An 18,175-nucleotide genomic window follows, 5' to 3' on the forward strand; every position below is an offset into this window, starting at 1 on the left:
ACGTGAAATATAATAACCTTAAGTTAGATATCTCACTTAATGGATTTCAGTATTGTAAGTTTCTTAAATCATATATGAGCCCACCTTAAGGGATATTGTAACACCCCTATTTTTTTCCTTTGTTTTTTTACAATTCATAAATGTAACTACGGATGCCACTTGCTTATACTTCCATAACGGGTTCTTAGTTCAAATAAAATTACATAGACAGTTCAAAAAATAACATAACTAAATGCAGAAATTAAACTGGAATGTCTTCGGGTTGTACTATCATTGTTCCGAGCTGACTTACTGGTCAACTTCTCCTGTCTCATTTGTTCCATTGTCTAAAAAAGAAAGGTGAAAGTCTATGAGTTGAGAGACTCAGCATATTCAGAATCATGTCATGCAACAGTTAGCACCTATAATCTAGTGTACTAAGGAAAATCACGTTCTAGATAACTAGGAACCTTCCTACCAACATACCACGAACGTACTCATAGGCATCGACATAAGCATGAGAGAATAAATATAAGCATACAAACAGACATGATCATGAACATGTATATTAGCATAACGTAAGCATAAACATAAGCATACGAACATACATAATCATGAACATGTACATCAGCATAACGTAAGCATAAACATAAGCATATGAACATACATAATCATGAGCATGTATATAAGCATAATATAAGCATATGAACAAATATAATCATGAGCATGTACATAAACATAAACATAAGCATACGAACAGACATAATCATGAGCATGTATATAAGCATAAACATAAGTATATGAACAAACATAATCATGAATATGTACATAAGCATAAACATAAGCATACGAACAAACATAATTATGAGCATGTACATAAGTATAACATAAGCATAAATATAAGCATATGAATAAACATAATCATGAGCATGTACATAAACATATCATAAGTATAAACATAAGCATCAACATAAACATAACCTAAGCATAATTTATCATAAAATCTTTTTAAGGTAAGAATCGTTAAAAGTGACTAGCTATCATCATATGGTCGATTGATTAATCTCAGCTGTAAAACTATGGTACCTGGCGGCGGGACGCCAGCAACTCTCGTCACTGGGTCGTGGCCTAACATGGAAAACTGATATTGGGCTCCCTCTGGGGCCATGCCCAATAAACAAGATCTCTCTTGAGCCTTTTCCCTTACAATGTTCTCATCTAATCATTGTCATTTTGTCACAGTCAACTTACTCGATATTAGGCTCCTTCTGGGGCCTTTTCCATCACGGTATTCTCATTACATCTTTATCATTATAATCGCTTTATTATAGTCAGCTTACTCGATATTGGGTTCCTTCTGTGGCCTTTTCCCATAAACAGACTCCCTCTGGGGTCTTTTTCCCTCATGATATCCTCATTAAATTTTTATCATTATTATCACTTTAAGGTATCATAATCAGACATAAGAGGGACATAAACATAAACATAAACTTAAACACAAACATGCAAATTCATAACCTAAGCTTAAGCATGAATTTCAACGTAATTCTATGCGTAAACATAGGGTGAGCATGAAAAAACATAACACATGGCGCAATCATGAATCTAAACATAAACATACAAATTCATATCATATCTATCGCCTACTAACCGACCATGATGTGGAGTAAGAGTAAACACAAGCATACAAGGCAATTTTCGAAATTACATATAGCATATATGGTCCTCATGGTGAGAGCAAGTGGCATCTAATTTGAGGAACTCAAATAAAACATGATATGAGAAGGGCATGAAGAAATTGTAGAGTAGCATCATGATAAACGAACCCTTACAATAGAATTTAAAACTACTTCTATCATATCTAAAACTTGCAAGGTCTATAACACAATTTAAGCATGCATAGTTCACTAGCTTCTAATGGAAACCAAGCAAAAGAACATGAAGCAATTATAGGGCATCATCATGATGAATAAACTCCTAAAAATAGTGATTAAAACCAAACCTATAGAATCCACAACTTCCTAGGCCTACAAATATATGTGAGCATGAAAAGTTCCCTAACTTCTAAGGATTAACCAATAGCAAAACGTGAAGCAAATTTTTGTACATCATCCAACTAAGTAGCTCTTAAAAATAGTGGTTCAACTCCTCCTATAACTCTGAAACTCACAAACATTATAATTCGAATTGAGCATAAAAAGGGTCTTCTACCTTCCAAGGGAAAACAAGTAGAAGCATGTAACATTATAGGGTACAACATCCATATAACTAACTCCTAAAAATAAAGTTTAAACCAAGATGTGTGAACTAAACATAGGTTTTATAACACACCCTATAACATCCGAAACCCACCCTATTCACAATCAATTAAGAGCATAAGAAAAGGACCTAAACATGATGTCATTAGCAAGAACAATAAACCCATCCCTACAAGCTTATTAAATTCAAAACCTCCCAATTTAATTAGAGCATGAGAAAAAAACCTAAACGTGATGTCATTAGCAAGAAAAAACAAGCCAATCCCTACAATCTAAAACCTCCCAATTTTTTTAAAGCATGAGAAAAGAACCTAAACATGATGTCATTAGCAAGAAAACAAGCCAATCATTACAAGCTCTAAAATCTGAAATCCTCCGTTTAAACAAACCTTTAAGATCTTTAAGGAAAGAACTTAATTAAAGCATCACAACTCAATCTATGATACTCGAAATTCACAAAACATAGAAGCTAATTTAAAGCATTGACATAGTTGAAAACATGCCTTTAAATCTTAGCTACCAACCCCTCCTTTAGTTGTCTTCTCTTGGAGCTCTAGAACTGGTGGAATTGGGTGAGGTGAGTGATTAGGTCTAGCGGCAATAAGAAAACAAGGTGGAGTTCTAGGTGAGTGTTTTATATAATGTGGAAGCTTTAAGACTTGGTTTAAATTTCTAATTCTTATAAATTTTATATAAAACCTCATACTAAGTTTTTATTTCTATCCTTTATCTATATCCATAGTTATATAAATTTCATATATAATTTGTATGTGATAATATTGTAATTCTTAGTTATTATCTATAACATATACATTTTATAAGTTATGAATATACACGTGAGGCATATAAATTGATATACAAATTCTTATACTTTTATTTAAATACTAGATAGATTTTATAACTGCTAAGTCCCATATATTATTTTTATAAAACTTAATACTAAGTTTAAATAGAAATCTATATTCATGATTATATAATTTTATATATGTGTACAAGTTTATTTGTTTAATTTAACGAACTATTCAAGTTTATTTATTCAATTGATCTTATATATATTAAACAAATATAAATAAATTTTTAATAAATTAAATATTAAATTTGTTCACGAACATTTGATTAATTTATAACCTTATTAACATGCACCCTTTATTCATAGATTTAAATTTTATTATCCGGAGTCAATAGTTTGGACTAAATTTTAAAGACCGAAATAACTATTTTTAACTAATAACATAATATATTTTTTCAAAGATTTTAAGATTCAGAAAATTCGGCTTTAGTTTTTTAAATTTCACATGTGCATGTCCCAATTTCATAAATTTTTCTTAATATATGATTCATCTTCTCGATTTATTAGATGATTGATAAATTTTTTTATAGGATCGGGAATTCATCGTCTCAAAATTAATCGACCTAATTTGAATATCTTATGAAAAAAGAAAATTCCCCTTTCGGAAGGAATTTCTGCTTGGGAAATTTTGCCAAACTGAATTTTCCATTGGGATTTATTCCAGGATACCACTAGTGTTTTCCCGGCTTCATTCTCTCCCCCATTTCCATTAGGATCGCTACTTCGTCGACTCTCCTTATCTTCTCCACTCGTCCAAACCTAGCGAATCCCTCTTACGTACTTCCATCTAGCTTTCGCCTAGACTTTCTCCCTTATCTCCGAACCCTAACTCTAACAACCTGCGGAAGTTCACCCACTAGGGTTCCGCTTACCATGCCGTCCATCCTCGTCCCTGGCAAGATCCACCGCCTGGAGCTCGAGAATTTCAAATCCTACAACGGAAGGCAGACCATCGGCCCCTTCTCCGACTTCACCGCCATCATCGGCCCCAACGGCTCCGGCAAGTCCAACCTCATGGACGCTATCAGCTTCGTGCTTGGTGTCCGCTCTGCCCACCTCCGTGGATCCCAGCTCAAGGATCTCATATATGCTTTCGATGACAGCGATAAGGAGAAGAGGGGGAGGAGCGCCTTCGTCCGTCTCGTCTATCTCATGGCGAACGGGGCAGAACTCCAGTTCACTCGGGCCATCACTAGCGCTGGCAGCAGCGAGTACCGGATCGATGGACGCGCCGTGGGATGGGATGAGTATAATGCGAAGCTCAAATCGATTGGCATCCTTGTGAAGGCACGAAACTTCCTCGTCTTTCAGGTACGGTTTCTAATCTAAAGTTTTGAATTTGTTCTGTTTTGCTCGCTTTGTTTTGAGATTGAATTATGTTAAGCTCTAAATCACAACAACAACAACAATAACCAAGTCTTTTCCTACTAGGTGGGGTCGGCTGTATGAATCTTTTTACGCCATTGAGCTTTATCTCCTATTATATCACCATCTGTATTTAAATAAATTTTATTTTGTTTTATTGTTGCTAACCAAGTCTTTTTTGGTATTTCTCTTCCTCGTTTGATATGCATGTTTATCATAGTTTCACATCGCCTAACTGGAGCATTTATTGATCGTCTAAGTATATGTCCGTACCATCTTAAACGTGTCTCTCGGAGTTTTCCCTCAATAGATGCAACTCCGACTTTCTCTCTAATGCTCTCATTTCTTATTTTGTCCATCTTCATATGCCCACACATCTACCTTAACATCCTCATCTCTGCAACTCTCATCTTCTGCTCATGTGCTCGAGTCATAGCCCAACATTCAGCTCCATATAACATAACAAGTCTAACTGCGATTTTATAGAACTTACTTTTAAGTTTAAGAGGTACTTTACGGTCACATAAAATACTCGACGCTCCCCTCCATTTCACCTATCCTGCTTGTTTCTATGTAAGACATCTCTCTCAATCCCTCCATCATTTTGTAAAAATGATCCTAAATATTTAAATCTCTTGGTTTCGGGCAACTCGTCCTCTCCTATTTTAATAATTGTTTTATTACTTCTAATATTGCTAAACTTAAATTCCATATATTCTGTCTTTAATCTACTAAGCTTAAAACCTTTTCCTTCTAGTGTTTCCCTCCAAGATTCTAGTTTAGCATTACTCCTTCACGTGTCTCATCTACCAAAATAATATCATCTACAAACAACATGCACTACGGTACTATGTCTTGAATGTGCGCAGTGTATTCGTCCATAATTAGTGTAAAAAGATTGGGATTTAGAGCTGATCCTTGATGTAACCCTATCTTTATTGGAAATGTTTCAGTTACTCCGCCTGAAGTCTTTACTCTGGTCGTTACATCTTCATACATATTCTTAATTAGTTCAATATATTTTACGCTAATATCTCTCTTTTTTAAAATTCTCCATATAATTTCTCTTGAGACTCTATCATAAGCTTTTTCTAAGTCAATGAATACCATGTGTAGATCTTGTTTTTGCTCCTGATATTTTTCAATTAATTGTCTAAGAAGATGTATAGCTTCTATTGTCGACCTTCCAGGCATGAACCCAAATTGATTTTCTGTCACTGTGATCTCCTTCCTTAATCTTTTTTCTATTACTTTTCCCTAAAGTTCATAGTATGACTCATTAGTTTAATATCCCTATAGTTTGCACAATTTTGTACGTCTCCCTTGTTCTTATATAAGGGAGCTAGAGTACTTATTCTCCATTGATCAGACATTTTTTTCGTTTTCAATATCATGTTAAATAATTTTGTAAGTCATTCAATACCTTGTTTCCCTAAGCACTTCCATACCTCTATCGGAATATCATCTGGTTCAACGACTTTTCCATTGTGCATCTCATTTAAAGTTTGTTTTACTTCTGAAGTTTGAATTCTACGATAAAAATTAAAATTTCTATACTTATTTGACCTAATTAAATTACCTAAGTAAGTTGGTCACCTAAACCTTCATTAAAAAGTTGATGAAAATACCTCTTCCACCGCTCTTTTATTTCTCCATCGTTTACTAATACCCTATTACATTCATCTTTAATACATTTTATTTGGCTAAGATATTTTGTTTTCCTTTCTCTCACTTTAGCTATTCTATAAATGTCTCTTTCCCCCTATTTTGTATCCAATTTTTGATATAACCGTTCAAAAATTTCATTTTTTACTTCACTCACTACTTTCTTAGCTTCTTTCTTGGCTATTATATATTTTTTTAAATTTTCCTCGTTCTTACAAATATATAATTCCTTATAAGTTATTTGTTTTTCCTTCATTTCTCTTGTACTTTCTCATTCCACCATCAAGATTCTTTACTTAGTGGTGCATGTCCCTTTGACTCACCGAGTACACTCTTAGCTACTATTTTCAACTTTGATACTATCTTATCCCATGTTGTATTAGAGTCATCGTATATTTCACCTAATGCTTGTACTTCTACCTTCTCCTTAAATATATTTTGCTTCCCATCTTTTAACTTCCACCACTTAATTTTAGGAATTGTATATATTTTCTTTCTATTGATACTATGTTTGAGGCGTATATCCAACACTACTACCCTATGTTGGGTAGTTAAGCTTTATTCAGGGATGACTTTGCAATCTTTACAAATCTTTCTATCCTTCTTTCTAACCATAAGAAAGTCAATTTGCGATTTATTATTCCCACTTTTGAATCTGACTAAGTATTCTTCTCTTTTCTTAAAAAACGTATTAGCTAATATAAGGTCATATGCTATCGCAAAATCTAATATAGTTTTCCTTTCCTCATTCCTCGTTCCAAACTCATAACTCCCATGTACTCTCTCATATTCCTCATTTTTCACTCTGACATGCCCATTTAGATCACCTCTTATTAAAATCATTTCAATTGGTGGAATATTTTGTAATATTTCATCTAAGTCCTCCCAAAACCTTGATTTGGTAGCTTTATCTAATCTTACTTGTGGTGCATATACGCTAATTATGTCCATAGTTTCTTTCGCCACTATTATCTTAAGGGTTATAATTCTATCCCCTTTTCTAACTACTCTTACAATTTCATCCTTTAACAAACTATCTACAATAATACCCACTCTATTTCTTGCTTTACTCTTTCTAGTGTACCATAATTTAAAACCCGAGTTCTCTATTATCTTTGCCTTCTCGCCTGTCTATTTTGTCTCTTGTACACATAAAATATTAATTTTTCTCCTAATCATCATATCTACTACCTTCATTGATTTACCAGTGAGAGTTTCTATGTTCCATGTTCCAAATCTTAGATTATTAGTTTTCTTATCATATTTGTTCTTATCCAATCTATGGTGTGAGAACTCTTGCCTATTTAACACTACACCTAAGTTTTCATGGGAATGTAGCGGCCCTTGCTGAGATGTTACAATCGGACCATGTAACGCGAACTCTTGCATATTTATCACTACACCCGAGTTCTGGAAATGTAACGGTTCTTGCCGAGACGTTACAGTCGAACCCTGCAACGCGTTCCTTCCGGGGAACAACCTAGCTTTAGCACAATAGTTTAATGGATTCATTCATTGAATATTTGCCATAGTTTGACGCTGGCGGGCAACTTAAGAATATTTGCCATACTCTAAATTAGGGTTTTATAAATTAGGAATCTATGCTAAGCTTCATGTTGTCTAAAACCGTTAGATATCTGTCTTAACTATCGTGTCATTTTTTAATTTTATTTTTTTCCTAAACTCACAGCCTTTTAGTTTTATTTTTAATAATTTAACCTTAATTTTGTCCTAATTATAGCATGCAAATAACATATACTAACGTGTTTTATCTTAAAATATAATTGGTTATTTCACCTAATACTACATAATAGCTCTAATATTAATTATAACATTGTATTTTTTGTCACATAATTGGGCTGCTAGATATTCCTTCTTCACTAAAGCCCATCACAATTTTTGTCTCAGTTTATTCTCCTTCCAATAACTCTTTTCTAAAGTTTCATGATATGAATCATTAGCATAAGCATAATTCCGTTATAATTTGAAAATATTATATATCACCTTTCTTCTTATGAGTAGGTACTAAACAACTTTTTTTTCCCTTTCCTGAGCATTTTCTTGATTCCCAAAATTTGTTAAATGACATAGATGACTAAATATATGTTGATCTCCTAATGTCTTTCAAACTTCACTAAGAATATCATCCTGATCTGTTTTTACATAACTTCATTTTCTTAGAATTTTCTTTTACTCATTAAATTCAAATTATAATTACTAAATTCATCATAATTGTTGATCTCTAAAATCTAGTTCTCTTGGGAATGCTTATTACATACTCAACAAAAGTATATATATATATATATATATATATATATATATATATATATATATATATATATATATATATATATATATATATATTTTTAAAAGCTTTACTTGATTGCTTGCCATCAATAAAAATCTTTTGATTTTTATCATCTATACATTGAAAATTTCCCAAGTCTTGAATAAGGGTAGAAAGGATGACATTGATGTGTTAAAGAGCACAATTTTGATAGGGTATTCTTTTTATTTCATTTGTGGTATGTCGAAAGCCAATATGTTGTGGCTTGTGGTGCGTTGATCTTAAAGTGATAGATGAACACAGAGATTTATTAAAGTTTCTTGTGACAATCAGTAGATTGAAATAACACAAGAATAACCAGTGAAATAATACAAGAATAACCCCTATACTACCTTTGAGTGTAATGTGCTCCCTTTGCCTTGAGCTTGGTTTGGATAAGGTGCTTATTATGGTTTATGATACCTAATTAGGAATTGACATTGAAGCTAGGTGGGGCTACTTCCTTCATGGAGGCACTAACATCTCAAGTCTTTGCCGCTCGTAGTTAAGTCACTATGGGTTCACTTGTTCCTCTACCCATCTTCTACTAAATGAACCTCAAATTTGGTGTGTGACAATATTGATTCACAAGAAATGTTATAAACATTTCTAGTGTGGTTATTATGCAGCTGTTTACTATGTTGGGTGGTTCCAAGTGGTGGCTGACACAAATATCAAGGCCATCAATAAATTACCAATTTGCTTAAGCATTTTAAAGCCAAAGGCCTAGTAAAGATATATTTTCTTTATTAGGTGCCCCCTTTCTCTGCTAACATAGTTACTCAGTGTCATACCATGTAGCTAAGTCTTTTGTGATCTCTTCAAATGGAGCACAATTGGATATGCCAGTCAACCGCCTTGTGTTATAACTTATAAACGGTCACTAGAATTGCAAAAGCATTGTTATGTTCCTCCATAATTTACATTCAATATATTCTATGGGTAGAGGAATACATAGAGATGAACATAGTAAAATAAGAAGTTGAAAGATTTCAATAAAATTGTTCATTTGGAAATTTCCCTATATTATAGGTTCTCTTCGGTGCAACAATAAGGCTTTTATGCTTGTTACTAAATTTGTTGGAAATGATATAACATCAAGTTCTATTATTTTGATTAGAGGTTGACTTGATCATCAAAAGGAGAAATAGGCCAAAAATTAGACTACTTTATGGGAAATGAAATTTCCATGGAAGAGAAGAAATGAAATGCTTCCATAAAAATTCTCATAGAATTGAGAATGAAGATTTCATTATATGCTAGATCATGAATTAGTAACTACATCCACTTATTTAGAAATTCCTATTGTTTTAGTTTGGAATTTACAAAATCTCTAGGAATTGGATAAAACCTTATTCTATGATGTTTTCATAAGATTTATCTTTCCTATTCATATGCAATCCCCTTAGAGGTCTTTCTTATGCTTATGAAATCCCCCTAGAGAGCTTAGTTGATCATCATTGATGTTTAATCCTTCTTTTCCTTTAATTTGTTTCAAGAACGACATCATTTGATTTTTTTTCCAATAAAGAAGTATAAATATGTGTTTATATAGATCATGATTTGACAAAAATGTGTCCCCTTAGGGCATTGCGGTGGTTGAGGCATGAAGTGTTGTCACATGAGGTCTTGGGGTTGAAACTCGACGTGTTTGAGCATTACCTTCCCCCATGCCTTGGCCACCTGCACTAATGGCTACTAGCCATCCGTGATTTACCTCTTCTGTGTTGGCCTAGGGACGGGTTGGCGGGGGCGCTGGGACGAGCGAATCGCCTTTTGTCACATGATTTAATAAAAATGTGCGAAATCTATATTTGCCTTGGACTTTTTTAACATATGATATCACCACTCTCTTTTGCAACATCTACTAATTCAAAACTTAATTTGAAAGTTAAATTTTAACTTGGACGGTTTCATGATGTCTCTAATAACCAACGGATGACATGAGCTTTTCTTGTGTAGATCTTAATTCAATAGGAACTTACCAAGTCAATCTGCCTACACATCTTACTTTTATTGTATATCAGGAGTTGCTTTATATATTGCTTGACATAGAATAGACAATGGAGATGTTTCTGTCTTTTGTCAAACTTTTCCATAACTTGATAGAAAAGTTGATAAGCATTTTTTTTTTCTATTTTTCAAAATATGGCTAACCATGACATGATAACTTTTTTTTTAGAATATGGTTAATTAACATGTTTATTAATTGACTACGATAAATTAGTTCTCATTTTGCAGTATTTTCAACATCTCAACATGACATGGGTGTGAAAGAGGTTCAAGAATTAGTCTTCCTTTTTTAAGGACAAACCAATTACTTATTTTATCTTTTAACCCTATATTGTCGGGTGAATCTCAAAAGATATGAAAGATCTTCCTCCAAGCACCAGTTCGGAGTTTGTCATCATTTGCACTATGCCTAAAATTGATTATTTAGATCCTCGCGGAGTTGTGTTACTTAGACTTAGATATGAGTATCTAAAAAGGTGTGGATCCTAGTGTCTGATATAATTACTAATTATTTTAAAAATCTTTTACATGTGATCAATAGAAATATCAAATTCACCAGAGTGTTGGTGTCTGGCTGTCCATATTTGACATGGATGTAGAGGGAAGTGGATGAAGAGCCCAAGTGTTAAGTCCAAAGAACACCTTGGCTATGATCATGAGACACTTCCATTTAGGAACCTTCCCATTGCTTGTCGCCCTTGGCTACTGGAGGCATAGGGTGATGTGTAAGGCCTCTCTTGGGCACATGGATTTGGATCATCTCCTTAATTCTAGTTCCCTTAATTATAGATTTGAGAGCCTGTTCACATGTCTTGTAATATATTCTCTTTTTTCTACTCTTACACCACCAACAAGTTCTACTAATGTTGCAACAACTAATAAGTTGGTTAAGGGCATTACTAATATTTCTCTTTCATCTTTGTTGCTTTTATCCTCAATGTTTTATATCCCTAGTTTCTATTGAATTTGCTGTCTATAAGAAAACACACCAACCAAATCACTGCTGTCACATTTGTTACCATTTAGATTCAAAGTTTCTATTTCTTGGGCTCTCTCTTTGCTAAGAGCAACGATTACTAGACCACCACAATCAAGGCTCACAATGGCAATGATGTTGCAACAACTGGAAGGACAATTTAGTGCAGCTCCACTGTTGGCGAGTTTTTCAGTGCCACTCTAAATTTGTTCAAGGGAAGAACAGGACATCTTTGATCCAATCTTGATCCAGATTGATTAGTTGTGGGCACAAATATCACTCTAAAACTTTGACATTTGTGATGTAGTGGAAGTGTGGTGGGCCTATAACTCACAGGTTCTAAGATGGGAACCTGACTTTGATACCATGACTAACTATTTATCCCCAAAACTGAAACTATTATGAAAGTATTTATTTATATAATGGAGTATCACACTTGTCCATGTAGGACTAACGAGTGTTGGAGTATTTATCTTCAACAACTAAAACTAGAGTATGCATATGTACATGATGTCTTGTCTCTCACATTCTCCAACTCTAATGTTACTCTTCTATGTTTATACTCTCAGATTCTCCAACTCCGGTGTTACTCTTCTATGTTATTGTTGGTGCTTTAATTGATGCATTTGCTTTTCCTCTCTCCTCTCCTTTTAGTTTCATCTCTTTCTTGTGGATGGCAAAAATTAAATGATGAGTAATGGGAAGAGAATTTTTCTATCTGGATGATATTGTGATTCTCCTATTTTTATTCCCTCTCATTTTGATATTTTAGTGGTTAGTCTCCTCGTGACCCACAAATGAAATCAAAAGGTCATTTATGAGAAGAGAAATCTTCCTATATCTATTGTAATAATACCAATGAATTTATGTCAGCATGGGCGACATAGTACATTTACCATTGTCGTGTCAGCAACTTTAATTGGGTTTTTCTCATGCCATCCGATACCAGACACTAAAAACTTACCTTGAGATTGTATTTTTGTATTACTTCTTTTGGCGCTAATGTGTCAGATGTGATCTTGACACATTTGTCAAAAACAATATGTACACTTGGATAAATACTTGTAATTATTTTATGGGATTTGACTGGCATCTTCTACTTTGTTTACCCTTTCCCATTGTTGACATTTATGCACTTTTCACATGATTAGCAACATAATGCTATCACTTTAAAATATTTCCTTTGTTACTCTTTTATCTTGAAATTGTTATTCACTGCAATAATTATTTTAGAAAAAGAACACTGGTTTCATCTTGCAAGCGTGTTTAGCTCTAGCACTAGTGTGTAGGTTATGATTATTTTTGTGATTATACATTCACAAGCTGTGACAGGGTGATGTTGAGTCAATTGCCTCAAAGAATCCTAAAGAACTTACTGCTCTGCTTGAACAAATTTCTGGATCTGATGAGCTTAAGAAAGATTATGAGGATTTGGAGGAGCAGAAAGCTCAGGCTGAAGAAAAATCAGCACTTGTTTATCAGGAAAAGAGAACAATCGTGATGGAGCGAAAGCAAAAGAAAGCACAAAAGGAAGAGGCAGAGAAACATATGCTTCTACAAGAAGAGCTGGTGCGTGTTATTGTATTTGTATCTTTGTTCCTTTTTCTTTCATCTTACTGTTGTAGTTGTCTTCAATATCACCTGAGTCCTTGAGGCTTAAGTCTTAGCCTGAAAGTTGCCCTTTTTCTAGATCATTAGTACCTATTTATGTGCCTTTTAATTTAATTGTTATTTGTTCAATTATTCAATGATGGAGAAGAATTATGACTTAAAGAATTACGACTCTTATTCAATGTGGTGGAGTAGCTAGCCCTACCTAGTGGGATAAAGCTTGGTTGTTGTTGTATTTAATGTGGATTATTCCCAATTGGATGCCGTAGATAGCCCCCTCTACCTGTATATGTATTGTTAGTCAACACACGACCTTTTACATATGTGTATGTTTATATATTAACAAAACTACATTTAAAACTTTCACATGATGAATATGAGTGAAGTTTTGGTTCCGAATTTTGACACGAGTACGAAGGGTGTAGATGAAGAATTTAAGTATCAAAGAGTTTGTCACTATAACATTGCTTCTAAAAAAAGATATCTAGATACAATTTATAATTATATGCTTGCTAGAAAATTTTTATATGCTATCCTAATTAGCCATAAAAAGTGGGTAATGTGAGATGGAGGAAAACAATCAAGTTGTTTATGATCTGGATAAGCTTTCAAGTGTTGAGCCATGCTGATTAACACTTGTAGAGTTTACCGTTTCATCAACTACTGATACACAAAACACTTGGCATAGAAACCTTGGGAAAGAAAAGGGAGAAAGTAGAAAAGAAAGAGAAAAATGCTTGGAGAAAAGGGAGAGAATAGAAAAATATAACTTAATTAAATAATTATAAAATGTCTGACCTTATGAAATACAATTAACCTAATTAAATATAGTTGAACTAAACTCTTCTATATCTAACCTGAGTTTAGTTTGGTTTAAATCCACTTGATCCAAATTATCTATTTGATAAGATCTATTTAACCCTAAAGCAACTATAAACTTAAAATATTAATTTGATTTATCCTCATTAGTTATTTAAAAAATTTTAAAATTAATTTAAAATAAAAAAATTGAATAGGATAAAGTTTCATATCTAATATTGTTTTATGTTCCAACTTTTGTAACGGTGACACCCAGAGTAATTATTTGAGCAAGCAATAAGTAGCTAGGGGTCAATATTACATGTTGAGTATGTTGTCCTCCTTTATGTTTTCGTTCAGGTTTAATTTAAGTGTGAACAAATAACTAACATTCAACATTCCATTTTGATTAAATGAAAAAAATTTTAATTTAATTATTTTTTTCACACATTTTAGTTCAGATAAAATTAATTTTTAAAAAACAAATTTTGAATTTGAATGTGATTTATCAAAGAAACCTAAAATTTTCAAATTTAATTGAGTCAAGCTCAAATCCAGTTTTGTATATTTACTTTTTAGAAATTTAGATATAATATTAGACATCTTAAAGTTTAATTTTTTTTAATCTCTTTATTTTTGATCCATCCGATAATTATAGTTACAGGAATAAACAAATCAAATTAAAGTTAAAGGATAAAATTTTAAATACTTTTAATGCTCCTAAGTGTATTTTTATTTAGGGTTTTATCAAAAGAATATATTGTGATATTGAATGCTCTATTAAATGTTTGTAAATAAATTTTGAACACTTTTACATAAATTAATAAAGGTATCTCAATCCAAACAAAACTACATCATCAACAAAATTACATTATTAAAAATTGAATAAATAGTGTGAATTATTATGAAATGAAATAAATATAACTAAAAGATAAAAATTAAAAGCAAAGGATGCAAATATTTTTAATTCTAAAATCGGAGCCATCAAAATAATGAACAAAGATGAACAAAAGAACAAATATATATTAACAATATAATTAATTATTAACTAAACAATTAATTATAATTACAAATTATGCATATTAAGTAAAATTAACTAATAATAATTCAATTAAATAAAATAAGTATTGAAATTGTATTGGCATGATATAATAGAATACTAAAACCTTATCATTCTGGTCAAACACCAAAACTTCGATACGACTCTAAATTTTAAATCTTAGGGATGCCATTTTTTTTAATAGACATGCACCAGATGGGGAGGGCTAGCGAGTTTACTGGGCTCGGAAAGGGCTGTATGGTCATGCATGACTTCACACCATCCTGGTTCTCATGAAGGGTAAGCTTGGTTATATAGAAAATGCTAGTAGTCGAGGGTTTGAATTTGATCACTTGTAAATGGCGTGCAAATTGCAAACTCATATGCAGTTTGAGCCTTAAATATAAATCTGTAAATGCAACCATGACTAGAAATGTCCCTAAATTACATTTTTGGCCTACATGTGGGAAAAATATAAAATGGATGCCAATAAGTGCCTATTTTGTGGCATAAAACTTATCAAATATTAGTATGATGCTGTTACTCTTTATTAGGAAATATTGAATTAATTATAAAGATAAAAAACTAGTAATTAGCTATGTTTAAAGATCAATTGTATGATCTCCCTAGATTAGAACTTGATGTCCTGAGGATCCAAAATGGTACTTATTGTCCAGAAATGTCCCCTGATTGGAAACGAACCTAATGGTGGTTCTGCCATCTCACAGACAACTCTTAGTAAATATCATGATGCAGATTAGGCCTTTTATGAGACTTACTGCAGTGACTTGGCATAAGAATGAATCCACTCATTAATGATGTTAGACCCAATTGCCATAAGCATACATGAATAGATATCATTTCATTCATCCTAGGCCTATAATGTACAAACCCTTTCATTAGTTCATAATTTCAAGTTGGATTATGCAAGGGAGTCAAGTCTACTTAGAAAGAGTTGATAAATTTTAAAGAAGCCATCTAAAGAAGTAATTGAATTATAAATGACATAATTCAGAAACAATCAACAAATTCAAAAAGACCGAAGCAGTTCTTATTTTCACAAAATTTAACAGTGAAATGATTTGAGAGGAATAGTACATTCAGTTGCAGTTGCTTGTTGATCTTGGTTTTAGCACAAAGATAGGATTTACTGAATTTTAAAAGTAAGCCATGACAAGTCTTAGCTTGTTGGTCTCATGGAGTATTATGTAAATACACTAAGAAGTGATTTCGTAGGAGACAGAAAAGGTGACTTTCAGATAAGACAGTGACGTTTGAATAGACTTGATCCCAAAAACTAAATAAACAATTATCCATATTAATTTACTACCAATCCCAGAAAAAAAGACAGTTCAAAAGTAACAAATCACATTGCAATAATTATTAACATCTTAGAACTGGGATTCATAATTCAAATGATTCTCTTTTCTGCGTCAAATGATCAATCTGGAGTTGATAGGTGTAGGGTGCCACTTTCATCATCATTCTTTTGTTGGAGGTCTATATAATTTTCATCTAGTCCTAACAGGAATTTTTTTGCTCATTGTTACAGGAAAATCCAAGCAACATATGAATTAGTTGTTCAATAAAAACAGTGAAATGCTTGTTCAGTGTATTTCTGCATTTGCCAATTGTTTGCCAATTTTTGTTTGTTTCGTGATTAAATAAGATGTACTTGCTATGCACGTTGCAGAAATCTTTGAAGATAGAACATTTCCTATGGCAACTTTTCAATATTGAAAATGAGATGGAAAAAATCTCTGATGAACTTGATAAAGAAAAGAAAAAGTTGGAGGAAGTTCTCTCATTACAGAAGGAGTGTGACTCTGAGGCAGACATGAAAAAGAAAGAACAAGCTGGCTATCTCAAAGAGCTGTCCATACGGGAAAAGAAAATTGCAAAGTTGAAACTTGAGCTTGATAAGAAGGTATGTTTAGTCTACTGGTCATATATTCTTTCCTAATTAATTTGCTATATTGTCAAGTTGTATATTGTATACTTAAAATTTTCACATCTTTCTCAGCAACCAGAACTTCTGAAATTGAAGGAGGAAAAATCTCGCATTAATTCAAAGATTAAAAGCATCTTAAAAGAGTTGGAGAAAAAGAAAAAAGATCAAAGGAAGCATGCAGAGGAAATAGTTAAGCTGCAGAAGGATCTGCAAGATATCACTGAAGCTATTCATGAGCTCAATGAGCAGGGTAAGCAGGGTTTTGGAAAACTTCAACTAGCAGATGATGAACTAAGTGAATATCACAGAATGTAAGCTGACCCTTTAGTTATAGTAACTTTTACTGCCTCTACTCTTATGTTTGGCATCTGATTTGATATGAATTTTTCTTGGCAATGAAGTGATATGTGGTGTGGTTGATTATATATAATTATATATATATATATATATATACATATAAAGCAAAGTGAATGATGAGAATTCTGTTCCATTTAGGATTGCAGAAAGAGTTTCAAATTTCTGTCAGTATTGAAAATCATATTTCCATAATCAAATCTTTAAATCTCATTCTAAGTTGGAGTTTTGGTGGTTTATCAAAATGAGACAGTTTGGGTTCCATTCCAAAGTGTCGATGCATGGTTCTGCTAGTGAATTATATAGTTAGGGGAGCAAGGAGATGAAAAGGAATAGAGGACTATTGCATATGGAGGCAAAGTTTCAAGTATCATCCATGTTGGAGTTCTAGTCCGTATTAGTATTAGTACTGGTTTAACATTGTACAAATGTGCATTAAAGCATGCAAACACTTACCCAATGTATTTATGCTATTTGGCTCCTTGATCACTATGAAATCAAGCTATTTTCTATTGTAGAATTTTCCCTCTACTTAGACATGTGTTCATGGTTTAAAGTGTCGTGCCGAAACGGTCGAAACGGGCAAAACGTCTCGTTCTGCTCGGCGACAGGCACCGGCACGACCCGACACCAGACCCACGACAGGTGCGACGTGTTGTGCGACCCCGTGGTCACAGTAGAGGGGTCGCTCGACCCTGCAACAGTAGCGAAGAGGTCGCATAACCCTTTTGCTGCGGCCGTGGAGGCATCGTGCGACCTTGTGGTCACTGCAGAGGGGTTGCACGACCAACGTGGTCGCGCCAAAGGAGTCATGCAATCCCCGCGGTCATGGCTGGTTGCGCAACCCTGCTACCGCACCGAAGTCTTGCGGGCTCGCGAGTGGTGTCGGATTTCAGTTTTTTAAAATTAAACTTAAGTTAATTTTTTTAATCAACTCCTAGTTATGGTGGAAATAATCTAAAGAGACTTTATTAAACCCTAATAAAATTA

General features: G+C 33.2%; 1 protein-coding gene across 1 annotated transcript in view; it reads left to right on the plus strand.

Moving 5' to 3' along the window:
* Positions 1-3,741: 3,741 nt before the first annotated feature.
* The window catches only part of LOC121997246 (structural maintenance of chromosomes protein 1-like), a 32,453-nt gene continuing 18,019 nt past the window's right edge, over positions 3,742-18,175 (plus strand). Inside the window, exons 1-4 of the mRNA XM_042551568.1 lie at positions 3,742-4,398; positions 12,765-13,001; positions 16,574-16,807; positions 16,904-17,142. Of these exons, the coding sequence (XP_042407502.1) occupies positions 3,961-4,398; positions 12,765-13,001; positions 16,574-16,807; positions 16,904-17,142 (1,148 nt within the window). The 5' untranslated portion in view covers positions 3,742-3,960. The remainder of the gene's footprint in view (positions 4,399-12,764; positions 13,002-16,573; positions 16,808-16,903; positions 17,143-18,175) is intronic.

Source organism: Zingiber officinale, chromosome 6A (genome assembly GCF_018446385.1).
Source record: "Zingiber officinale cultivar Zhangliang chromosome 6A, Zo_v1.1, whole genome shotgun sequence".
Lineage (NCBI taxonomy): Eukaryota > Viridiplantae > Streptophyta > Magnoliopsida > Zingiberales > Zingiberaceae > Zingiber > Zingiber officinale.